The sequence below is a fragment of the Equus caballus genome, chromosome 2 (assembly GCF_041296265.1).
Source record: "Equus caballus isolate H_3958 breed thoroughbred chromosome 2, TB-T2T, whole genome shotgun sequence".
Classification (NCBI taxonomy): Eukaryota; Metazoa; Chordata; class Mammalia; order Perissodactyla; family Equidae; genus Equus; species Equus caballus.
In genome coordinates this window covers 98,025,440-98,052,565 of record NC_091685.1, presented here as the reverse complement: position 1 = coordinate 98,052,565, position 27,126 = coordinate 98,025,440, and the positions used below count along the sequence as shown (strand labels likewise).

The window sequence follows — 27,126 nt, the reverse complement described above, 5'->3', positions numbered from 1 at the left end:
TCCTACAACTCAGAATTAATTGGCAGATTATGTAAAATGGCTTAGTATTTCACCTTTTATGACAGTGACAGCATCAGTTCATTAAAGAAAGTCTTCTGAAATAGACATTTTCTCAAAGTTATATTACAATGGGATGAGAGGAAACTTCTTGGGAGAACATAACTGTTAGTTTACAGCCTATTCACAGTTTTCTTTTTGATATGGAGTATTTTGCATTAAACAATCATGTTTTGTTTGAAAGTTCTCACTTTGGAAGTTGTAATCTATTAAGTCCTCAAGTCACAGCATTACTGCTGAGTTGCAGTGTTCAAAAATATCAATAGTTATGGGTGCTTAAAAAGCAAAGTGGATACACATCAAATAAATCTCCTTGCTGCCCCTGAGTTTTTTAAAGGTTTAGAGGTGTGATGCAGAGAAGGCAAATCAGTGTTCCTGCGAAGGGTGAACAGTACCTTCTCATTCTCGTTAAGACTGGCATCACTGTGCACTGAGTTCCTACAGAATGTAACAGGTTTTAATTATGGAGGACGAGTATAACAAAGGCGCTGAGGAACAGATGAATCACAACCACAGAGGATTTGTACTGTCAATGGTCAAAAGCTATAATAAAGGGAAAAGTTGTGATGACAGTGAAACTAAAAGCAGGCCTACTTCTGCCTCCCAAAAATAATGTGCACTGTAGTGCCCTCATAAAGTAGGCCAGGAGACTTAAAGGATCATAAGTTGCTTGATAAATAACCCCAAAGCCAAAATTTTATCTTTGGGAAAAAATTTCTCTATTTATAATTAAATATGACTTGCTTATATAGTGATCAAGATGTACTCTCCTGAGTAAAGTATGCAGGGTGTCAGAAGCAAGCCGTGGGTAGCGTACCATCTCTTACATTCCGGCTTCACAGCCAGCCCCCAGTGGAACTGCCCTTTTATTGTCACTATCAGCAATCTCAGAGGCTTCTTCTTTGGCCTTATTTACTTGGCCCTTCCTGCTGCACTTGATATACTGTTGCCCACCATATCTTAAAATGTTACCTCATCTGTCCTGTTAATTCTCCATGAATAGTCCTTATTTCCATTGCTGATTCCTTTTCCTCTCCCCTTACCCTTGCCTTTATATACTGTATACTTTTCAGACTTTACACTCCCAGTTCACCCACAGTAGACCACTCCTCACCCTGAGTGGTTTTCAAGCCTATTTCAGGAATTTTTCTTTTGCTGTCTGTCACCTCTAATTCAGTAAATAAAAGTGAACTCAAATCTAGGTGAAGAAAGAGAGTGGTCCAGAGAGAAACCATCAATGGAATGGCTCAATGAGGTGTGGGTGCCTGGAATCTGAGAAAATGAGATATGTCAATATGTCTGTAGCCCAGAGATGCATAAAAGAGGAGTGGCAACAGAATAAGGCTTGGGACATAGGCAGAGGACTTTCAATGTTATGCTGTGGACTCATCTTTTTAGCAAGAGATGCCACTGAAGAATTTAAAGCAATCGCAAGGGAGTGATGAAATTTGCATTTTAGAAAGCTCTCAGCTGGCAGCACAGAAAAGAGACTAGAGGGAAGCTTGATAAGACAAAGCAGTAAGGAGGGTAGGGAGGATGGGAAAGGAAGCTATTTAGAAGGTATCATCAATAGGACTTGGTGAATGACTTGATGTAGGAAGTAAGGTGTCTAGAATGGCCCTCAGGTTTCTTCTGGCATAAGTAATGGGTTGCTGGTAATGTCATTTATTGAACTAAGAGGAACAGATTTTAGGCAGAAGAGAGTTCAACTGGACATTCAGGAGGAAACAGCCAGTAGGCAGTTAGATAAACCCATCTAAAACTTAAAGTCTAGGCTAGAACAATAGATTTGCTAGGAAAAACCATATGCACAGAAGAGATCATCAAACAATTAGGTTGAAGTGAAATCATAATAGTAAACATTTAATAGACTGCTTGCCATATGCCAGGCACTAGTTCTAAATCCTGAACGTATTAACTCATTTAATTCTTAGAACTACTCTATGAGGAAAAGAGCCCCAGAGAATCTTGGTAAGTACTAATATTAAATGGGAAAGCAAAGTAGGCTAAAAAAGAAGAGTTGGTCTGGCAAAAAGTAAATCAGAAGAGGGGTGTCATGGAAGACCAAAGGAGAATTTTAAGAAGTAGGGTGAGGCACAAGAGCACATGAAAAAATGAAGTGTCTGTCTGATTTGACACTTATTGGAGACTTCAGTGAGAACTGTTTCTAAGCAGAATTCAAACTGCAAGCTATGGAAGAAAGAGATAGAATGATGGGCTATTAACTGTTGGAACAAGGAAACCAAGGAGGTGTGAAAAGGGAGAAGATGCTGAGTACAGGAGGAAGGCGTATACCTGCCTCCTTACTGAGACAGGTAGTGAAGTAGATGCTGGAATAAGTAGATGCTGTTATAGCAAGGGGTCCAGAAATGGAGGGAGTTCACACTTATAACCTCCATGTTCTCTGTAAGAGGTATACTGGTCATTTGGTAAGCAGAGTGGTGAAGGCTGGAATTGTTGCTGGAAGGTGACCTAAGGAACAAATGGACAGATCATGTTCAAAAGTCTGATGAGGCTCAAAAATGTAGTGCATCAAGCCATTGTAATGTAGTTCTTTCTCCAATATGCTGGACACAAAAAGCAAATATAAGTTATAATGATTTACAGTTTATAAGGGTTGAGATTAAAAGCTGTATCACTGATAATTTCAATCAGCAGAAACACTGATCAGTATATGCAGTGAACATGTATGTTTCCAAATCTAGACCTGAGGCATACTTATTCTGAAAGACACAGAAAAATGTTCTGGTAGAGTGGTGGAGGTAAGCTAGGTAGCCTTGGCTTAACCTAATTAGAATTAATTAATAATATAGCATAGGGGGAAAGAACTACTCACTTAAAATTTTGTTTCTTTAGCTCTCCTCTATAGCAAGTGACTTAGATTCTTAGCAAAGATGTTACCAAAATCAATAAATGTCTGAGTGTCTAATACGCTCAGCACTTGGGGAAGGGTGTAGTTATGGTATAAGCTATCATCTTTGCCCTAAGAGTATTAGAGGACTCAACAAATGAAACTGCGGTTTAAAAAGGACAATACAATTAAGCGCCAAAGAATACAGTACAGATTTTGAAAGCTGAAATATTTAGGAAATGTTTTAAAAGGTAGAATTTGAGTTTAACTCCCAAATGGGATATAAGTCAAGTGAGGTTTGTTTTGAACTTTTATTAAAAAGTACCATCAGGTATGTTTACGGAAAAGATAAAAGATTATAAAGGGAGCTGTTATAAAAATCTGTTGACCTAAGTAGTATCTGATTAAATGCACAATTAAAGGCCACAAAATATTAAGTATCAGTTTATTTAAATTTCTAAAAGATGTAAAAATAGACAACTCTTCTTTGTAGTAGAAAGAGCATTAAGATGTGGAGTCACAGGACCTAGCTAGTTTGGTGTGAAATTCATGTAATCCCTCTGAGACCTCCACTTCCTAATTCGTAAAAGGACTTTTCTTCTTAACCTTCAAAAAGTTTGAGAAACAAATGGTCTGATTTGAAATATAAATTCTTTAAGTGTGGCCAACATTAAAATGGTAAATTCACTATGCTACGTAGAACATTATAGTTCATGATAGTAATTAGAAAGGAAGTGGTAACATGCAGATATTCACCAACTATTAATGTAATGGAACAAAGTAAGTAGAATTTCTTCAGGCAGCAGTAGGGAAGGAGAAATAGAACTTCTATTACTTCTTAACTAAAACAGTGTCTCCATACTAGCTTTTGAATATTGTTATAAATATCACCAGAGACCAAAACACAAGATAAATTTCATTTCTATATTTCAGAAAACCTACTTGAATACACTTTGAAACAAGAGTACAACAAAATAGAATATACTTCAAATGTTGAATATACAAACTATTATAGTTCAAATCTGAACACTGGTACTTTCCCTCTTAAACTTTAACTAAAAAAAAAAAAAAGAAAGAAAGAAAGAAAACTCCAGGTATTAGAGCTACCTGACAAAAATTCATGCTGAGCCTTAACTTCCAAGTGACAGAAGAACTGAAACTGATATGTCTGCACAGATGCCAGGGCTAAGTGAGTGACACAGGCATGTTACAGCAAAAGGCCAGGGCCAACTGTTAATTTGTCCACAATTAAGAAACTGACAGACTTAAACTACCATATAAAATGTTACATGTAAATTCTATAACAATACTGTGCTAGGTACAAGATTTTTAAAATTTTTCTTTTAATAAAAAAGCTTTACACAAACAAGCCATTAGCTTATTTCAATAAAGAAAACCAAAAATTAGTCTAAGGCCTTTGTTTTAAATCAGCTTAAGCTATATGATATAAAAAAAAATTCGCACTAGATCTTTTTTGCTATCCTCTTTCTGAAGTTTTTGGATCCGTTCTTCAATTCACATTCTAAAATACCTATATTAGCAGAGTCTTCACATAGCACCAGTTAAGTGAGTTCTGTGTGAACACAGTAATAATTGCTGGTATGCATATAAAATGCATCAAAAATTGCTATATGTAACAATGAGATCACCCATCCCAACCCCTCCCCACTGAAAACTATATAACCTCTTACAGAATGTTAGTGTTCCAAGTCTTAGTGTAACTTGATATTGTAGTGAGTTGCTTGGTCCCTTTCAATCCTTTCTCTTATTGACGGGTTCAGTTGTTTCCTACTGTAAGAGGCAGTTTTCTGTCAGCATCTCAATATGTAGTTCACTTCCCACTGAAACATGGGATAGGTAATTTATTTCCAGTAAGTTTGATTGTTTTCTTATATGCCTTAAAAATGTTTTAAAGTCTTCTTTTGACTTTTCTTGATGACATCCCTTGCAAATATTTATGTTAGTACTATCACTAACAGTCTAAAGTCCACGGTAGAGCTGCTGTTTTATTTCTCGCACGTCACTAGTCCTTCCGTTTTCATAGTCACAGGAAGGGCAATAGCTGAAGGCGCACTGACAACCACCACGTGGGTCACTGTCTTATTTCCATCTGCTGGTTTTTCTTCTTGTACCAGCTGCAAAGTTTTCACATCATGTTCCTGCTTTTTTGCCACTGCTTCTGATTTAACCTCTGGCCCTTTTATGACCGCACTGATAACTCGGGGAGGAGTCTGGCCAGATGCTTGTTGAGTAGGCACTGATAGTCTCATTACAGGTGTACCATGGGCTATTGAAACAGGGGTAAGTGCTCTCACAGCCAGTGGAGTTCCAACAATGTTAATGCTTCCTGATCCAGTCAGATTTGACTTTGTCTGCAGTTGACACTGTGCAAGCTGTGTTGCTGGGATGGTAATAATTTTGGCAGGCTGCATGGTGATTTTGTCTCCATTTTCAGTAGAGGCTGGCATCACAGTAGGGATTGTCTGAATAACTACCTTTGGAGAGGTTGCTGTTGTTGGACTAGTGCTGGTTATTAATGGTGCACCTGCGTTAACCGACTGAACTGCCACAGTTGAAATTTTCTGACCCAACGATGTCATTACAACAGGTACTTGCATTGCCACGCGAACTGTCCTATTAGATTAAAAAAAAGAAGTTGGTTATATTTAATGCGAAATTAGAAAATAGGTCTCTTAAGCAAGAAGATAAATGCAAATCTGAAATATACAAAACTAGTGCTCCCAAATTTTACAGATGTACTGACAATCCCTGAAGTTTAGAATATGAAATACCATGAAGTAAATATATTTAAAAAAATAAAGCCCATATTAAGTTGCATCTCTAAAACCGTAAAAACCAATCTAGGTTAGATGAGACATCTACTTTAACAACAACAAAATACATTTAAAATATCAAGCACTTCTCAAAGTCCTGACACCTGTGGGTTCTTAGAATGCTAATATTAAGAAAGGAACATCATTTTTGCCAAGGAGCTCTCTAAAAAAGTAAATACATTACAACTAACAGTTTCCCTCACTTACCTGGGAGCTGCTGTTGCTGATACAGATGCGGTAGTAGTAGGAGACCTGGATGAAGCATCATGACCAGGGGAAGTGATGTTCACAACTCTAGCTACACCCTTCTCTGCTCTGGAGCAGTTTAGAGGAGATGAGTTTTTCCCACCACGAACAGAAGTTGCTGCTTTCAGGAGACTTTCTGTAGACAGTGACACTCGTTCTAATGATTTTTCATCAGCAGCTGCTGCTAAATCTTCATTACAGGTTTCACTTTTGTCATCATCTATGACCACTATGTTTTTGGGCATATCCTTGAACTGATATACAAGCCTCTGTCCTTCAACCTTTGCAAGAATACCCCTTTGGTAATAATATCTGTAAAGGAAAAAGTACTAAATGAATCAAACGTATTACATTTTTTCCCCCCAAAAAACCAAAAACACCATTTAAAATGGATACTAACAGAAACATTGACTTACTCCCACAAGAGATAAGAAAAAGGAGCTCTTACTGCCTGGATTGTTCAAAAGGCTAAGAATTTGGAGTAGGAATGAACTTGGAACCTGGTGCCAAAGGTCCTATGGCCTCGAGATCTATAAAGTTGCTAAAAGTTCATTCTCTTTCTTAAAGGAACTAATTTAACCTAAATACAGGATATTTTACTGTATTTTATGGACACTAGTAAAAATTCAACTCTGATTTACATAGGTTATAAAAACAATCTGATGTTATGACTAAGCTATGCCTAGTAGAGATGAATCTGTAGGATATGTGAATACTGTCACATAAACTATGTATCATTTATAAACATCCTTAATTAGAATAAACCACGTACATTACAAAGTTTTGTGGGTTTCTCAAAGTGACAAACCTTAAAGAGAAATTTTCTTATCAAGATAAATCCATTATAACAAATTCGCAGGAGTAAAAAGCAAATTAACAATTCGGAAACTGTATTTCATTTGGGTTTAATTTTCATAAAGGTCTACAACTTAAATTTCTATTAAGGAATAGTCCTAAGTGAAAAAGCACATTTTCTGCAAAAATGGGTTTTCCCATGATATTGAAATTTCAGACCTAACTCCTCTCTCCCCATCTACCTCCAAATCCAAGAAGTTCCTCAAGAATATCCCTCAAAATTAAAAGTTCTAATTAAGGGATTTTTAGAGCTACTCTTTAAACAGCTAATACACAATATAAAGAGACATCTAAGTTTTGTTTGAAAATTCGTTCTTTTGTGTTCTTACCTCAAAGCTCGTCCCATAGTCTCATAGTTCATGTCTGGCTTGTTCTTATGCTTTCCCCAAAGCTTAGACACAGCCTTTGAATCCACGAGCTTGAATATGCCTTTTTCTCTCTGAGTCCACTTAATATACCGGGGACAAGTATTTTTATCTTGAAGCAGATCTAAAAGAAACTCCCACAAATAGGTTGTGTTCCCTTTGAAAACAATGATAGACATTGATCAAAAATTCATCAACATAATGAAAAACAAGTATCTACTTATGCTGGGTAAAAATCAATTCATTTACTACTGGTGAAACACAAATGTACTAAGAGTCTGTCATTAGGTACTTGACCACATCAGCAACGATCTGCAGCGTCAAATTGTGTTGTCTAGTAAAATATAAAGTATCTTTCACTATAACAAAAATCCTAAATACACTTGCTTGCTGGGTTTTAAAAATAATATCCTATATGTTATCCAGTTATGATACTAACATAACAGAGGTTTTGTATTTTGACTATCATATATCACCCCATCCTAGATTTTGAGTTCAGTAAAGGGAGAGGCATAATGCATAGCACAAAGTGAACCTAAATTAAATAGAATCAAATGTATTAATTTACAGATTTAAACTCTGAAGAAATTTATTTGCACCTGTATATTTATTATATGATAAGCCCAAATCCCATGATCAAAATTCATCAAAAGGCACCTATTAATTTTTTTAAAAGGTAAGCAGTATGTAATGGAACCTACATAACTTTCAGGCATCAGTCCTAGGGTCTTTTTGTAAGAAACACACTTTTCTTTGATTCACCTATAGGCATGAAATCTGAGGTACATGTCTTACAAAGTGCTAACTACCCATGACCCTTTAAACATCCTCTTTCATTATCCTCTGGACTACTAGTCAATTTAGATTTGTTATCAATGAAAGCTACTACTTCCAAAACCAGATTTTTTAACATTGCTAAACTGATCATAGCCAGTACAGTGAAGATAAGTAATATATCAGAAAGATTTCATTATATATGAAGAACTCAGTTATTAAACACATTTGTGCTTCAGTCTTAAAATATGAACTCCTTAAATAGAAACACTAAACACTGATGTGCCAATTTCTTAAACTAGTTAAGTATTCATCAAATGTTAACTATATACAACATCTGATCATGCTATTAGCAAGATCTGAAAATGAGATATTAAAATATTTCTGCAGAATGAAATAACTTATTCATCACATACTATATGCTTTAGTGTAGTAGAGAATACAGAGAAGCTTTTAAAACCTGTCCCTGCCTCAAGAAATTTAGTTGGGAAGGAAAAAAAATAGACAACAATACAAGAAATAAACAACAGTGTGAAACAATATAAGACATATCACAAGGCAATGCATAATTATATTCCAAATGAATGATAGAAAATAATGTCTGGGATTTCATGAGTGAAAATAAAGTGGATGGGTAAAACATCATGAAGTCTTGGAAGATGGGTAAGATTTGCATATAAGAAAAGGAGGGAATCTGGGTAGGTAAGATAAGGAATTTAATCCCACAAGAAGAAAGCGTCACTTTTTTTCCCTTTGGAAGTGGGGAAGAGTAGTGGGCGGTGGTTATGAGAAGACTAGGTTTTTCAAGGTGCTGTTTTTCTTTCATTTCCTTAATAAGCCTCTAGGTACAGAAGTTCTTAACTTGGTGAAAGAACAAAAAAGAATCCTGAGAAGAACATTAGAATACATGTGCCACCACTGAGTCACCAGGTCATCTCTAGCCTCCTACTCACTATCCCTTTACTCTCCTCAAATCCAGATCCAAGTTACAGTCTACGTGAGAAGAACCCCTAAGGGTAAGAAGCTTCCAAACCGAGCCATTGCTAATCAATAGAAACATCCTCCTCCTCCAGCATTTCATTTTCATTCTGGATGTCCCTGAAAATTCAGTAAATCTATTAACCCACAGCTGAGCCCAGTGTGCATCTCTTGACCTAAAAAGATTAACCTACAACTGAACTATGTTACGCTTGTATCTCTGAAGCCCTATTACAGCAGCATCAATACCTAAAAACTCTTACTATTAAACCATGTATAACTTTCAAGTGCACCAAGATATATAGCTGGGGCATTTTTAGTTTGTTTATGACCAGGAGATTATGAAGCCCTATGAGTGGATATAGTAAAAATAAGCAGAGAACTTATTCTGGAAGAAATTTTTGTACAACATAGACAATGCCTTGTACATAGTAGGGATCTTAATGCTTCCATGTCTGTTGAATTAATTAGACTCATCAATATTCCTCTGGTTATCTTTAAATGCTCCGCCTCAGTTCCCATCCCCAATTCAAAATTAACAATTCTATTTCTGGTTTTAAGGAAAACAGAATTCAGAAAGGGAAGTCTTCTTTATCAGACAAGGTAGTTCATTAAGCTTATGCAGACATTATCCTACTTTTGCAGAAAAGCAAACACTGGCTGGATTTTTAATCCAGGTGTGACTGTAATAACTTTAATCTTCACATTACAACAGGTTGCCTCAAGTTTAATATAAGACTGAAATTTTAATGATAGATGATTTTTGATTGGTAAAAATAGGTCATCACAAAGTTTTTCTCCAATGTTAAGCATAAGGTCTTTGAGTACAAGAGATACCACTGATGATGATAAGTATTTTAAAAAAACCATAATAATTGGATATTTACAATTTAGCTTTCTAATATTTACTATTATGTTAGTTTTAAAGTTTTCAATATAAATTGAAAGATAAAACCTAAGATGTAAGAAATGTAAAATGACCAAAGACAGACAAGGAAATAAAAGTATCCTAAATCAGTCCCAAATTGAATTATCAGTTCCTAAATAAATAAGAGTTCACTGTAACTGGATTTTTTGTCTAACCTAAATTTCTTGGAGGGTTACTACAGACTTAATTTTTTTTAATACAGACTTAATTTTTACTTTAATTATTTAGAATTAGATGTGTCGGACCATCTGTTGAGGATGAAATAAATTTGAATATATTAATCCAAAATGTATCCAACTATTGAATATTGGTCTGAAAACATTTATTCATGGAAGTGATAAATTTTTGGTTATCAGATTTTCAGAACATCTAAAACCATTATTAAAATATTACTTGAAATCAATTTATCCAACAAATTAAGAGAGCTCAGAATGTAGGCGGCTTATTGCTATTTTTGCTTTTAATGAGAATATACAAATTCTAAAGCAAAAACATGTTAAAATTTTTGTTCTGACTCCTGACTGACATGACTAAAATTTGTTGACTGGGAAATTAAATTCAGCTTGCCTTGAATTACTGCATTGCTTCTATCAGTTAAGAAAGTAATGTATCAGAAATAAGTCTTAGCTGTAAACCCCTTTCAATTCTAAGTGGCTCTGTGTGAGGAGGAGTGCTGTTATACATACACACATGCCCTAGAACAATGGCTCTTAAGAAAGGTGTGTATCAGGGGCTGGCCCCATGGCCGAGCGGTTAAGTTTGCGCGCTCCGCGGCAGGTGGCCCAGTGTTTCATTGGTTCGAATCCTGGGCGCAGACATGGCACTGCTCATCAAACCACGCTGAGGCAGCATCCCACATGCCACAACTAGAAGGACCCACAACGAAGAATATACAACTATGTACTGGAGGGCTTTGGGGAGAAAAAGGAAAAAAAAATAAATAAAATCTTTAAAAAAAAAAAAAAGAAAGGTGTGTATCAGACTGCACTTACAACCTTTTCCAAATACAAACGCCTGCCCCCTTCCACTCTCCCATCATATATCCACTGCTACAGAATCTCAGTGGGGTAGGGACCAGGTACAGATAGGCTGGAAAAGCTTCCTAGGCGATGCTAATACATCCCTGATTAAGAACTTCTACCAAAAACAGTACTCCCACTTGTGCATGTACTAGAAATAACTTTCTTACCAATGCAAAAATGTCACCTGACTGAAAAACAAATCATCTCACCTCCAAAACAGCCCCCCTCCCCCCCCAAATTACCTTTTCCTTCTCTGGGCTTCTTCTTTATACCTAATTCAGGAGACCCATTGGAAATTGGTGATTGCTGGGTCTTTGGTTTACGGCCAACTGAAAAAATAAGATATTGAAACCATACATTGAAAACAGGAAAAATAATAGAAGCATGATTAGCAGACTCTTTGCTAACACATTATTTGTGAAACTGGACACTAATTTGTGGATTAATATACTCCATGTATATAAAAAGTTCCTTTTAAAAGGAGCATTAAAAGCACTTCTGCAATTCTAGATTACAGCAGTTAGTTGGTAGTAATCTCAATGGACATGGCAAGTCAGGTACTACTATCCTATTATTTACATGGTCAGAGCCTCAATTTGCTAACCTTTTCCAATAATGTAGCAATGGGAACAAACTGTAGTACAAACTCTTTTGCTTTCTGTTCTACAGGATTGTTAGAAAAAGCTTTACCTACCTATTGCAGAAGATCTGATAATCTGCGAAGCCCTTTGAGCTCAAATGAGGAAAAGTAAAAAATATTATTTTAAATACTCTCTTCTGCTCTGAGCCAATCAATTCACCAGAATTCAAGCATAAGTGTTCAAATTTCCCCACCTAAATATGGAGGTACATTATAAGGGTTTAAAAAAAGTTCCAAGTAATTATTTCCTACATCTAATAAATGTTTGTACTCTTCCTTTTGTTTCTCCTCACTTCTGCCATAAGGCTCTCTAGCATCCACAATGAACAGAAAAGCAAGAGCTATACTTCTCTACACTAAAGAAGGCCAAAGTCTGAGACGTGTTGTATGCAATCCTCACCTCTGATGGATGAATGCTGGCAGGTGAGGGGAAGCCTCAAGAAAGAGGTTGGGAATATTCAAGTATACTATATTTTCAGATTAAATATATTAATACTGATTTGGTGATTGTCATACATCTGGGATTTCTGATGTCACTCTACTCTTCATTAGCAAGGATTATTTAGAGCTAAATAAAGAGCTAAATTAAAGTGTCTTAATTTATATTTCAAAATGCACAGCTATTCTAGGATTTCATTAAAGTAATTCTAATGAATAAGAAGTGTGCTTTGGCAAAAAATTAAAATGGAAAATTCACTGTTCTCTCCTTGTTAAAACAGAGCTTAATTTCTTAATTTAAATAATATCTATATATACATATCAGTCAATAATAAGACTAACATCTTTACCATCTCCTAAATTCAAGCACAAAAGCCCAACTTCCTTAATGGAAACGTTAGCACAAAAAGACAATTTATTTTCTTAGAAAGCAGCATCTCCCAAATCATATCCCTTGATAAATAGGTTATTCATCTGTAGGAAAAAGGGTTCTCCAGTCAAAAAAACTTATAGAACACTGTATGCTATCTTCTCTTGGAGATTCACAATGCATATTAGTATACTAAAAGCTTTGGAAATAAAAAGAAGGCTCTACTATTAAAAAAGAACTTAACTTTGTATGTCCCAAGTGTTCTTAACCACAAATAAATAAATAAGAGTGTTATATGTCATTTTTAAATGGTCGTTCATTAAGACCATCTATTTTCAAATATGTAAAATTAGCTAATTGTTTCCTGGTTTATATCATAATACACAGGCAGAGCAACCTGTTTATCTAGGTCTTGGTTCCCTATGTGATCCCAGCTTTTCATGGTCTTTTCCATCTTCTTTTAAATCTAAAAATTTCTTAAGCAGTTGTAATAGCTCCCACTAGATACAACCAGTCAAAGGCTACCATAGGCAGTGGGTAAACAGGGCTATATAGATGTATGCCTTTTGTTTTTAAACATTTACAGCAAGAAGTAATTCTTCCTTCTACATTCTCTCATTCATACCGCTCTCTCAAGATACATTTAATCTATATGTATTATTTAAGGGAAGGCACTCCATCGTATTCTCCATTGTATTCCTCATAGCAGTAAGCACAAACCCGTGAACATCACAACAATTTAACTCATCTGTCTAATAAGTGAAAGAAAATACCATTATTTCTAACCCAAGTTTTCCCTTATTTTTGCCTGTGATTCCTTTTTCCACTCTAAAATGTGAAGAAAGAGGGTAGAAAGTGGAATTAGATGAGTACATATTTACATAGGATTTCATTCCTTTCAAGTTTAACCTTTGATTCAAACAGGAAAAGAACCTACTTGTCCATCTCCTCGGGATGTTGGAAATGTGCTGGAGCCTTGTGCCCCACCCACTGGGATCAGGTAAGCAGAAGGGTCAGCAAGAGTCAAATACTAAGTGAAAATGCTCTTTACCCACTGGTGAATTTACTCCACTTAGAAGTCCCTATTGGCAAATTTGTTTTAAAGCAGAAGGAAAAAAAATTGGGCCTTTTATTTTTCGCCCTCAAAAGAGTAGGAAGGTAAGATTATGAAAAATAGAGAAAATAAAGAATAAAATGGGGGTCCAGCCCCGTGGCCGAGCAGTTAAGTTCCCTTGCTCCTCTTCAGTGGCCCAGGGTTTCACGGGTTCAGATCCTGGACGCGGACCTGGCAGCGCTCGTCAGGCCACGTTGAGGGGGCGTCCCACATGCCACAACTAGAAGGACCCACAACTATAATATACAAGTATGCAGTGGGGGGATTTGGGGAGATAAAAGCAGAGGAAAAAAAAAAAAGATTGGCAACAGTTGTTAGCTCAGGTGCCAATCTTAAAAAAAAAAAAAAAAGAATAAAATGTATGTTTGTTTTTTAAAAGTAACCAAGCACCTAAAAGGAACAGAAAGTAGACAAATGTACAGTGAATCTCTGCTCTTCCTTCTGTGTGTCCAACATCTGTTATAATCTCATATTAAGAGAAGTATTTATAGGACTCGAATACTAACTCCTTTTCAACAGTATGAACATGTTAAAACACAAATTAAAATCTCAATTTGTTGATTCTTTGAGAATATCTAGTTAAGATAACATCAATCATAAAGCTACAGCATTTTCTTATGTCCCTTGATGGGGAAAAAGATACCAAAAAAATTCCACTCACTTTTCCAGAAATTTATAAATATACTCTACCTTTTTTCTTTTTCATTGGCTCATGGCTATCTGGTGATGTAGGAATAGGAGAGGTATCCATTGGTTCAGATTCTTCAGTTGACACCTCCACTACAGTTTCTGTAATGACGTCTGGCCTCATAGCAGCATGGATAAATTCTGGAGTTGATACACAAGGAGGGACAAACACTTCCACTATAAAAAAAAGTTGAACAATTAAAATTTCCCACCCCCATTAATGCTTCTTAATGCGGACAATTCAGTATTTAGTAGAGGTAAGGTTTATTAAGAATTCATCAAAGAAGGATAAGAACTTGAAGTTAATTTGCTGAATACGCAATATGATCTAAAGTATGTAAAAAAAAAAAATGCAAAGAAAATTGACTTGCAGGAAATGTTAATCCTCCAGGCAAAGAGGGGATCATGAGTAGTCAGTCACCCTCCTGTTCTTCACACTTTTAGATACTTTCAAGCTCACTGGAGAAGACTGAATTATTTTGACAGTTGGGAAAACATTTGAAAATAAAATAATAGTATAAGAGTGAGTTCTTTAGTAATTAGTTTCCTTCCACGTACCAATCATGATTCTCTAACTAGGTAATACATGCACACGGTATAAAATTTAAAATATTTAATAAACGTGTATTCAGTGAAAAGTAAGCACTTACAGTTCATTTTAAAATATGAAGGAAAGGAAAATCTGCTCATTACAGCCCCATGAATATCATCTTTCAATATTTAAAATTTTATTATGTGGAAAAGTCCTGATGTTTTGGGTCACTAAAACAGTCCATACAGATTGCTATCTGGTATTCTATTACATACAATAATGTTGCTCCAACTTCCTTCCAAAGTGCATGAATAATCAGGATATGACATTTCTATTTCAATTAACAGACAGTTAATACATCTATCATGGATTAAGACACTGACCAATATGCCCTAATTTTCTTTTCATATCCCTGAATAATACTTGGGATTCTTATTCTAACTAAAAAGTATGGTTGCTCTTAGTCTTTATTGTACATCCCTGTAAGAAGGGCCAATCTTACTATGTGACGTCAAATTAACATGTGGACATTAAAATTAGGACAAAATGACTCTCAAAGGCAGTCTTAAGGGAAAAAAAGGACCAAAAGACAAGGAAAACCTGCAGCCCCAAAGAGAGAGAGGAAAGGGTGGAGTTACCTCCTCTCTCCACCATGGACGGTTCCCTGGAGCTCCTGCCTATTTATCACTGAATACTCAAAGTGGTCACAGAAGGCAACTGCCCCCATATGCCATGCGCTTAAGGACTACGAAGGTTTGCAATTCACCCAGAGTTAAGGAAATAAGACATGATAGTATAAAGAGCAATTTAATAAACATTGTTCTATTTCTAATTGCTCTAATAAGCATTTTCTGTATCATTTATTATGAAAATTAAGTATTTGAAGTATTTAAAGCATTTAAGACTTGGGAACCTTGACAAGATCAATTATTGCTGTCACAGGTATTCGTGCATAACAGACCTTGAGAACACCATCAATCCCCCTTGTATTTAAAAAAAAAAAACCCTTTCATTCTATATATGAAGTGATGTGACATGTTTAAGATAAAAAAGAACAGTTCACATACCAGGACTTCTTGAATCCCTCAAGCAGGTAGGAGATTCCATATGAAGCAGGGCTTCAGCAGCTTCGATGGTCTTATCTGTACAGTGTGCATTACTGCTATGAACCGATGCTTCCACTAGGGGAAAATAAATCATACTCAATTAAAAATGCACTGAGCACATTACTAAATGAAAACACATCACGGTATAAAAAATAAATATGAATTAACTCTCATTTGAAAAACTAAGTAAGTCACTGATACACATTAGTCTATATAAATTATTTACAGAAATAATTTAAAAACCAAAACAATCTAGTATCTAATGGATCTACTTTGTAAAATGAATGTTGATTATAAAGCAACTATAGAGATTGATTAGAAATAGAAATTACTGAGAAATTTCTGAATCTTATCCAAAGGAAAACAAAGACAGACCCTTGAAATTTGAACCCTCTATCAATTTTAGGCCAAAACTAACTCAAGGGGGAAAAGGATGGTTGTAATATTAACAATACTGTGAGGAATTCTTACAGACCCTCATGGGTGAGTGCATTAGTTTTAGCACCAGAGCACTTGGGAATTTTCTTCACAATAACCTTGCTCTCCTTCTTTAGGACCTCACCAGACTTTGCTGGGTTTTACTCAAGAATTTTTTTTTTTTGAGGAGGAGGAAGATTCACCCTGAGTTAACATCTGTTGCCAATCCTCCACTTTTTTTTTTTCTTCACTTGAGGAAGATTAGCCCTGAGCTAACATCTGTGCCAATCTTCCTCTACTTTTGGTATATGGGATGCCTCCACAGCATGGCTGATGAGTGGAGTAGGTCTGCACCTGGGATCCGAACCCTCGAACCCAGGCGGCCAAAGTGAAGAGCGCTGAACTTGAACCACTCGGCAACAGGGCCGGCCCCGCAAGAAATCTTTTTTAAGAGAGTTTCTCCACCCGCCCCCATGAAGCCTTTTGTAATTCTACCACCTTTTGTAACTCTCTTCTAGCTCTTTATGCCTTGTTGATTAAATTATTTGTGAAGCAGTAAAATGTACAGCAGTGGTTTGGGCTTCCAGGTCCAACAGCTTGAGTTCTAGTCTCTGCCTCTTATAGTTTCTGGTACCCTAGGCCAGGAATTTAATATGTTTTAAGGCTCAGTTTCCTCTTTCACAAAATGGGAGTATTACTCACCTCATTTAGTTGTGAGAATTAAGCGAGGTGATTCCCATAAAAAACATGCACAATGCTTGGCATATAGATAAGAATTGATGATAATTTCTTATCACTCCTGTAAGATTATAAACTCCTTGAGATCAGGGGGCGCTATCTCAATTCATCTTTGTATCTGTTATAGTTCCTAACATAGACTTTTCACATAGCAGGCATGCAAGTATTTCTTTTGTGTAATGAAGTGAAGGACAACCCACTGACCTTACAGGAAAATTGGCCACTCAAGCACCAACTTATTATCTTAATGATATATCAATTTCATATCCTGACTTAAAATATTGAATATTCTACTCGGTAAGATGAAACATGAATATATAACAGTTTCTAATTTGATACATTTTTCTTAAGATGTCCTCTAAAGGAACTAAAAGGAAATATTTATACAAATTTCATAAAATCATATTACAAATTCACAAGTTCTACACACTAAAGATACGAATCTTTTTAAACTGTTTCCAGGAAACTAATTGGAAAAGAAAAATTCACTTAGTCTCAAAATTCACCAAATGCTAACGCCTCAGCCGTAAACACCAGTCATTTGGAGAGCATTTATAAAAATCCAGTGACTGTTTGACCACCTGTTGCACATCATCCACACTCTCAACCAAGGTACTGGGTCTCTCCAGTTGCTCTTTCCATTTATGGAAATCTGCTCAAAGCTAACCGGTTCCAGAGAGGCAGCCAAACCTCTAAGTAAATCTATCTTTAGGTGACCCAGCTTACTCTTATCTGCAGCCTCACTGAAGCAATGGATTCAATCAGTCCTTCTAGCTCAACTTTAAGAAACTTAGTAAGTATAAAATATATTACCATTCTCAAGTATTTTTTTCAAAGTACCTCCCCACAATACTCACATACACTAAAGAACCTTGGAAAGCAAATTCTCAGGTTTTTAAAATTTATTCTAGGAACTTCATTTTCTTTAAAGTCTGCTTGTGTTGCAATTTAGCTGTTGTCTTAAGGTGCTATTAATATAAAAACATCCTGGGTAAACTAATTCTTTATGTAATTGTATTAAGACACACTCTAAAAATCCTACTGTATTAAAATCATAGCTTTGAGTATTTGATTACAATACAGCAATAGAATTTTACCAGATATTTAAATGTAATTTAATGAAACAAAATGAAATTTGCCTAACAGTTATATATTATGCTGCCTTGAGTTCTTATGTAGTTTGAGGAACATTTTCAAAACCATGATTTGATGTTAGTTATGTTACTAGAACTTCTTAAAAGTATATTTTCTTGCTCATATTTCTGACATCAACCTCCTCTTTTCCCCCAAATTCAACATATTATTTCCCAGAAATATTTTATATTTACACAGCGAGACAAATAAAATACATACAAACTGAAGAAGAAAACTTACCTGTTCATACTTAAATTTAGGATGAGAATATCAAAACTGCGTAAATTTTCCACGAATTATCAATCAGAAGATCTAATACTCTGGAGAGTCAACAAGTGTTTGTCGAGCATTTACCATGTGCCAGACCCTGTGCTATAACCTGAGATACAAGTGTGAACAGATCTCTGGCCTTGTGAAGCTTATACTAATAGTTCGGAGAATATCAAAAACATAAATGGAAGTAAACTATTTCAAAATTAAATAAAGGTGCAAAATAATTTAAAGTTACTCTGTAAGCTAACAGCTTGTGAAGCAGAGCACTGATTTCTTTCTTTTTTGATGCTTATGAATTTTACTTTTTGTCACTTTTATTTACTAAAATAACTCTAAGCACATTTTTTAAAAAAATGAACACCTAAGAGCTCACACTTTGATAAATTTACAATAATGTGCCCATGACAGTTTCCAAGAATACTTCACTCATTTTGTACAAGTGAGCACTATCCCTTTTGATTTTTGTTGACATAAGTCAAGTAGTTTTTCATAACAGAAATTTAAGAAATATTTCTCCTATTCAAGTTTCTGTAATTTTTGAAAACTTCTTAATACTATTTTGTCCAGATAATAATTCAAATACAATTTAAGCTAAAATTTTTCGCAATTCTTAATGATAAACATGAATTTAACAGTGTTGTGCAATTAAAGTAAGCAAGCTACAAGCAAGGACTGAAAATTCCTTATCTCTTACTTAAACTTGATTTACTGCTGTCTTTCTAAACCTGTGTATGAAATTTATGGGAGGAAAAACATAAGTAACTCATTTCAAAAATAGAAAAAAATGAAGCTAAAGGTAAACTGACAGCTATCATTTTCTAGTTACCACCAGTAGTTGGTGTTGCTGGTCAATATTCCTCAAAGACATAAATGTACCAAATTTCAAAACTATTTGAATTTTAGTCATTGTGCCAAAAATTAAATTTACTTAGCCCCTCCTTTATTATTGGTACAAGTCTTCTGGTTCCATTTCTAGCTTTCTAATCAACTGGTATTTGTATGGTAGACTATTCCAGACTCACTCAACAGCTGTTACTAAATACCAAACTTGGTAATTAAGTCTGACAAGAGACATACCTCTCAGCTTTGCAGAAGAGAATGCTGGCAATGGATCTAGTTCATAACAATGTTCTTAAAGTCAAAAATAAAAATTAATAGCAATTTAATTTGAGAGCAATGGAAAAAAATTAGGAAACACTTCATTAGGTGATAGTGGTATTCCCCTACAAGCAAGACCATAAACTAATATTACAAGGCCATCACTCAGCTACACACCTGACTTAGCACAGCTTATCCTAATGCCCCAAGGGTGTAACAGTAACAGATGAGTGAAGAATACAAATGAATGCAATGAAAAGGGGGAAATGGTAAAGGTCTGGGACACGCCATCTTTACCTGATCCCCTTAGACTTTCTAATCAATATAGTTGCATTATGAGGTTTAAAAGAAAAAAGAGAATAAAATTATTTTCTAAAGTAGAGCTGTCTGATAAAAATATAACATGAGCCACATATAATTTTAAATTTTCAGTAGCCACATTAAAAAAAGCAAGTGAAATTAATACCTTTCATTTAATCCAGTATTATCCAAAATATTGTCATTTTAACATGTAATCACTGTAAAAAAGTTTTCCACTGCTTCAGTTCTTACATTTAAATTAATTAAAATTTTAAAAAATGTAAAATTCAGTTTCTCAGCCACATTTCAAGTACTCAATAGCCACAAGTGTCTAGTTGCTACGGTATTCAAAAGTATAGACTAAATGAAACTGTAATTCAGCTATTCTCAAACTTTTTTGGTCAGAGTACCTTTTCAGAATCAAATTATTCACTACTGCAAAGAGATTTTGTTTATATAAGTCTTATGTACAGACATTTATCCTATTTGAAATTAAAACTAAGAAAACTTTAAAATATTTATTAATTCATTTAAAATAATAAACCCAATACTTTTAAACATAAGTGATATTTTTATAAAAAATAACTTCTAAAACAGAAAAATTAGTGAGTAGCTTTGTTTCACATTTTTGCAAATCTTGTTAATACATGGTAGAAAACAGCTGAATTCTCATATTTGCTTCTTTATTCAATCTGTTGTAATATCAAGTCATGTAACATCTAAAAAACTCCTCTAAACACTTGTGAAAGTGAAAAGGCAAATAATGCCTTAGTATTGTTATGAAAACAATTTTGACTTCACAGACCTCCTGAAAGAGTCTTGGGAATCCCAGAATCCCAAGATCAGAGATTTTAGTTTTTAAGAACTGCAGCTGTAATTTATTATCAAATGTAATTAATAACACCCAAATTCTATCCTCATGTTTCTGTAAGTTTTAGCTTCTAATCATAAACATTAGTGTGTAGATGAAAAATTATGATTCCATTTCCCTAAGTATAACATTTTGTCCACATGAAAGATTTTTTAAAAAGCTTTTCATAAATATTTCTTTGCATGTGTTTGAACATTTAAGCTACAGGTAACACATGGAATTTAAATAATTATCAAGAACACTCTCCTGGGGCCGACCCCGTGGCCGAGTGGTTAGGTTTGTGTGCTTGGCTTAGGCTGCCCAGGGTTTCACCAGTTCCGATCCTGGGCACGGACATGGCACCGCACGTCAGGCCACGCTGAGGCGGCGTCCCACATAGCACAACTACAAGGACCCACAACTAAAAATACACAACTAGGTAGTGGGGGGCTTTGGGAGAAAAAGGAAAGAATAAAATCTTTAAAAAAAAAAACAAAAAACACTCTCCTGCCTGCCCCTCTCTACCAACCAAATGTTTCTAAAACAAAATTGTTTCATGTTGAATTATCCTAACCGACTACACAATGATGTTACTGTTTAACTCAGTTTTTATAAGATTTTAGTATAATGCTACAATGAATTCTAAAAAGTAATTTCTTAAACACATTTTCATATAAATTTTTTTAAAAATTAAAGCCATTCTTCCAGTTGTATTTCAACACATGCTTCATTTTTTCATTCTGCTAAATGTTTTTCAAATTGATCTTTTCAAGATTGATACTAGATATTCCAATTTATAGTAAATTAGAAATAACATTTTCAAATTCAAATTTCATGATGAACTTTGACAAACTAGACAGATTTATTCTTTCAGTTAAAATACTCAAGCGAAATTTCCAAAAAAATTTCCCCCTTCCATTTAATAACTGCATTAAAGTAGAAGAAAATTCTGGCAACCCTACTTCTCAATTCTCAAATTCTCCAATTTCTTAAAAGAAGAAATAAAAAAGTCAAGGAAAATATATCTGAGAATAAGACAATATTTTAAATTGAAAATCTTCCAGAAAATTCAGACCATACGTACACAATACTTTCGCATAAATATTTAGTAACATTCGCTTTTCCTAGAGACTAGACATTCATTTTTTTCTATAATAAGCTATATATATATATATATACACACACACACAGTAGAAATTAGCCTAAATCATTAAATAAACTATATCATAGTCTTATTCAACATATAGTTATAGCCTCAAGTTCCAATTTGGCACAAAGACTGGCTGAAAGAAATTACCCTCACAATTACATAACAACCTTACAGACATATTCACTCACATGCTGTAATGTAAAGAAATCTAAGAAAAAGAGAAGTCCTCACTTTCCATTAGCTATTTCTGAACCATTTATAATTTTAGAGCTTGAGAAGTTCTTGGAGATCACCTAGTCAATCCTGTTCTCTTACAGAAATGAACCCTGAAAGAAGTTATTAAGGCGCTAGGACAGAGCTAGTTCAGTGACAGCCAGATGCAGACCCTCATCTCCTGACTGCAGGGTCAAGACTTGCTCACACATCATGTTACCAATGAAAGTTTAAAAAGTATGTCAAGTCTTTACCACAAACATATTCTGTATGTTAAAATGAAAGTGATTTTTAATAAATAAGCTTATTTATTTCATTCTTTACCCAAATGTTGATAACTGAAGCTGAAGCCGATAGCTAAAGTCGACAGTTAAACCTCCGAAGGAGAAAAATAAAAGCAAAAATATAACCTCTAGTATCTTAACATATAACAATGGTAGTGGTACTATTAAGTGCTTTATAGTTACTTAGAAACAACAGCTATGCTAACAATATTCAACTATCTCTTCTAGATGTGTTTCTTAATATCATTCTACACTAATCATCAATCCATTATAGCAATCACTGTAGTGAGACTAACATTTATATACCATATAGACTTTCATCCATCTCTTCAATTAGACTGTAAACTCTTTGTGAGGAAGAATTATATCTAACACTTGATGACTTCCCTCAAGGGAATATAAATCTACCACTCTGTCCATTTTGCAAATACAACTTTACAAACATTACTCTCCACGCTACTGGAAACCGTCAGCAATAAAAGTTTAGATCCATGATTCTTAATGTTCTGGGCCACCTTTCCTCCTCAACTCTTAACTCACTGAATAAACCTTGGGTAAATCTGAAAACCTGTCTCAAGTTTCCTTCTAACATACGGCTTGTAAAGGAGCTTCAAATTACAAGAACAAGACTGAAGAAATAGTTTGAAAACAGTTATACGTAAAATGTATTCTTTACAGAACATTATAATCACAAAGGAAACTTCAATTGCAAAGTTTGTGTATACTAAAGCAATGCAGTAGGGCTGGAAAATAACATTTAAACTTTTTTTTTTTTAAAAAAAACCTTATCAAAGGCTGATAAAACTTTGTATTTTCAAACTTTAGACTGTATGTATCTGCTCCAAGCAAAATATCTAGAAGTCACATTCAGTATTGGCTGATAGTTCCAAAAGTTTATGAGAAATATCTTCCACTGGCAAAATTAAGCCTTCCTACCTTAACAGTATTTTTCAAAATTCTAAGTGCAGGGGCTATTCTAAGGTTCTCTCGGTATGTTCACAACCAGTGGAAACGTTTCTTGAAATGTTCAGCACTCACAGAAATATCACTGACCCAAACAATTATAAGTACTGTTAGTAGCAATAATATAAGGCCAAAAAGTTCACCCCTTAATTCATACTATGTTATTAATGGACTGAACATACATAAAGGAACAACTCATACTCTGCTTCTTATTCACTAATACTTAAGTTCTTACTCTGATCAGAAAAAAACTGTCAAATGTGTTTTAATCACTACTCAGTAAACTGTGATTTTTCTTTGGGACCTTTGAAACGCGTCATGTTACATTTTATAGAATAAAAGGCTGGTCACTCATTATGTGTTATACAACACATACGGTTATATTCCAGACTTCATTTGCACTTAAAGTTCTCGGGTTAAATTTGTAGATACACATGTGTTCGTGATTTCCCCCATCGAACTGAATCACAGTTTCACCAACCAAACTACTCATTTCACGCTCCCTACCTAAAAACAATGGATAGAAAACAGAGGCTAAGATCTTTTACAGCATTACTCTTTGGTGAATATTTCCCATCTTCCAATTCCCATCGATGGCAATATGAAATATGACACGGAGAAAGGAACATGTATGCTCATTACTACAGCGAGTAAACACTACTCAAGCACTGCTACATCGATTCAGGGCCCTCACCGCGCCGTGTGCTATTAAGCTGCTTTTTCTATGTAACTTAAGTCCGTGCCCTTCCGCTGCAGCAGTGGCGCTGCACATCCCCCACCCCCGCGGCCACTTCCGTGTTTACACTCCTCTTCCCTCCAATTCCATGCGTACATTGTCAGCTTCACTCCCGCCCAATCTTCATTGGCCCAGCGCGGGCCCAGAGTCCCGCCCCCAGAAATCAACGTTCTTATTTGGAACATCTCAGAGAGCAGATTGGAACCAGAGGCCTGTCAATCCCGTCCGTTCTGTCCTCTCCGAAGCGCTTCCGCTATGGTGGGAGGTTTGGGGGGGAGGGGAAAAGGGGGCAATTCCGTGCCGAGACTTCCCTAGGGCCAAGAGTCCCTCCTGCCCGCCCCACTCCTTCTCACTCACCCGCTGTTTACAAAAACGAACGTTCTTCTCTGACGCCCCAACGCTCCAGGTCAGGGGGACAAAACATAATCTGTGTCCTTCCCATTCTCCCCCCTAAAAAAAACAACCCACGAGGGAAGGGGCATAAGGGTACTTCTTCGCAGCCACCCATTAAACGAGGGAGGGGAGGCGGGCCCCTGAGAGAAACACCATTCCGGGCTCCTCCGCATTAAGTGACCCTTTACAGAACCGTTACTCCGGAGCCCGCACAAGGTGGGGATGCGAAGAAGAGGGTCAGAGCATTTTTTTGGCGGGTATCGGTCTACCGGACATGGCCCGGGACTGCCTCGTCCATGCGGAAGTCATGGATTCGTGGACCCAGCCGGAAAGGAGACAGGGGCGGGGGTGGCGAGCGTCCACGGAGAAGCCCGCCGCCCCCGACCGCGGGCAGCAGCGGCCTCTCCGGCCAGACAGCGTGGCAGGCGCAGCCGGGAGACAACAGCCTCACTCACTTCCTGGTTCCTCGGCAACTGGAGTGAAGCGCACAACTCGTCCGCCCCCGAGTCCCCAACTTCACTGCGGCTCGGCTCCCAGGCGCCCGCTGCCAGCACTCCGCCCGGCAGCTGCCGCCGCTGCTCGCCAAACCCACCCTGAAGCGACAGCGCCGGATTCGAGGCAGGTTACTCTCCAAGGTGATCACTTCCTGATTCGTCGCCTCCATTACTTCATTCACTACCCCCCTCTCCCCCGGCCGCCCCAGTGACTGAGGTGGACACGGTGCCCCCTGCACTGACCGCTACAGGGGAGTCACCCCGCCTTCCGTGCACCCCCTCTCCTGCTGCACCGATGCACGGGAGAAAAGTTCCTCCGTCCTTACCAGCCCGGATGAGCAGATCCAGCTGGTTCGTGGGTCCCTCATGCAGAGACGTCGCCATGTTTATCCCGGGGCTGGAGCTGCTGCTTCACATTGACTTACACCGTGAGCAGCGGCGGCAGGGGAGGAGGCGGAACCCGCGGCCGGAGACACACGCCGTGCGACCGACACACACTCACGCACTCGTACACACTCAGACGCCCGGATCCTTGCGCGTCCTCCGACAGGAAGCCGAGGCCGGCCCGCCTCCCGCCGCCGGGCTGAGAAACCCCACCACCTAACGGCAGGGGCGGCGGCGGCGGCGGCGGCGGCGGCCTCGGATGGCAACGCGATCCTTCCGCCCCGCGCCCAGACAGGAAGTCCCGGACGCCCGCCCCGGAGAGCGGCCGCAGCCGCGGCGAGGGAGACACCTGAGGCTGGAAACCGCCGGGAGCCGCGGCCAGGACGAGGCCCCGCGGCAGGAAGAGGCACATTTCACGCTCTGCGGAAGAAAAGTCTGCAGTTGTCCCCTCTCTGGAAAAGAGCCATTAATCAAATCTTCTTCCTGGAAGAGATCTAATATCTAGTCCCGCAGCTGTAAATAAAGGTGGCTATTTAACTTGTTTTGGCCGTTTCAAAGCTTACGCAACATGTAACCCGTTCTCTTGAAAGAGCTGCACTTTAAAACAGGAATACCAACAAAAAAAGTCACACCTACAAAATAGTCTAAAAGCTTTACTTGGAAAGTAAGGAGCTTCCAGCTACTTTCAGAGACCGACTTCGTCCTTTTCCCTCTACAAAAGTGTTAAAGAGCACACTGAACAGGTACTTGCTAGTAAACAACATGCTTATCCTTCCCCAATTTGCTAGACGTGGAATTCATATACCCTTTCATTTCTGTCTGGTTCATTTGGAAACAAATAAGCGTATTCATTTATATCATCATCTACTTTTAGAAAACTTTTTGATAGAAATTAACCTTATTAAAAATAAAGTACATATTAAAATATGAGAGAGAAATTGCCGTTCAGTGACTATAAATTTATTGACAACACAAGAGATCAATCCAATAAAATGACTCAGGTGAGGCTTCATTAAAACAAAAAAATGCTTCCTTGGTTTCAAAATTACATAATGCAAAAAAAGGTTTGAAACAAAATGTTGCCTTAAAGTTGTTTCTACACAAAATTTACCTAAAACAATGCCGCCTACAGAGTAAGTGCTCAGTAAGTATTTGCTAAATAAACACAAAAAAGACTTGGCAGTTACAAATTTAAATAACAGAATAATTTTTATGATCTGAATTAAATGAACTGTGCTGATAATCTAGAGAAAAAAAATTTCTCCAGCAGTATTAATGCAATATCATTTTACAACAGTTTGCCCAACTTATGAGTGGAACTTCAGAATAGATTTACATAGCCTATGACTACTTTTTTTATTTCTTCTAAATACTTATTTTCCTGGTCCTTTCCCTTAGCCCTACCACCATGATCCCCACCCTCCCGAAAAAGAACCTATTACCATTTCCAAAGTACAACTCTATTAAACCAAATAAGGATCTTTTTCTTGCATTAGGTAAACTTACCACCTATTGGACAAAAAGAACGCTATGACTGGTAACTTTTATTTTCTACTTCTAGTCAGTTTAATATAAAGATCATCCACTGATTGGCAGCATCTTAAACTGAGACGGTTCCAGGTGGAGGATGATAAGGAACACTAAGAGGTAATTGCTGGCTTTAGGCAGATTATTGAAATTGATAACAAATCTGAATTTCCACTCTATCAATCAGAAGTTTTTCATGTAATCTATTTAGAAGGGAAGAGAGTTATGTAAAGCAAAGGTTTATTTTTTCTGGAGCTGAGAGGTTAACTTGGCTCAAAAAGGAGCACTCTTCTCAATGTGGGAGTGAGTTTGAAGCCTGATACATAACTTTTACCTTACTATTTGCTTCTTGAAATATATCTGAATAAGAGAATA

General features: G+C 36.7%; 1 protein-coding gene and 1 long non-coding RNA gene across 51 annotated transcripts in view; one reads left to right on the top strand and one right to left on the bottom strand.

Annotated features, from left to right (window-relative positions):
- Positions 1–3,818: 3,818 nt before the first annotated feature.
- The window catches only part of ELF2 (E74 like ETS transcription factor 2), a 100,293-nt gene continuing 76,985 nt past the window's right edge, over positions 3,819–27,126 (bottom strand). For 10 of the 50 annotated variants that reach the window (XM_070258804.1, XM_070258939.1, XM_023636532.2 and 7 more), the window contains 6 exons: positions 15,759–15,872; positions 14,163–14,300; positions 11,153–11,239; positions 7,173–7,365; positions 5,950–6,300; positions 3,819–5,542 (listed from right to left, as the gene is read on the bottom strand). In XM_070258804.1, the coding sequence (XP_070114905.1) occupies positions 4,915–5,542; positions 5,950–6,300; positions 7,173–7,365; positions 11,153–11,239; positions 14,163–14,300; positions 15,759–15,872 (1,511 nt within the window). In that variant the 3' untranslated portion in view covers positions 3,819–4,914. Of the gene's footprint in view, positions 5,543–5,949; positions 6,301–7,172; positions 7,366–11,152; positions 11,240–11,604; positions 11,644–14,162; positions 14,337–15,758; positions 15,873–18,326; positions 19,273–19,436; positions 19,491–23,724; positions 24,132–24,310; positions 24,796–25,166; positions 25,661–27,126 lie in introns of those variants that run through there. The other 40 variants (XM_070258791.1, XM_023636531.2, XM_070258901.1 and 37 more) reach the window with 20 other exon arrangements.
- On the top strand, positions 11,856–16,510 carry LOC138922242 (uncharacterized). Its single transcript, XR_011435312.1, has 3 exons — positions 11,856–11,973; positions 13,283–13,358; positions 16,352–16,510. It is a non-coding gene; the product is annotated as an uncharacterized lncRNA (long non-coding RNA).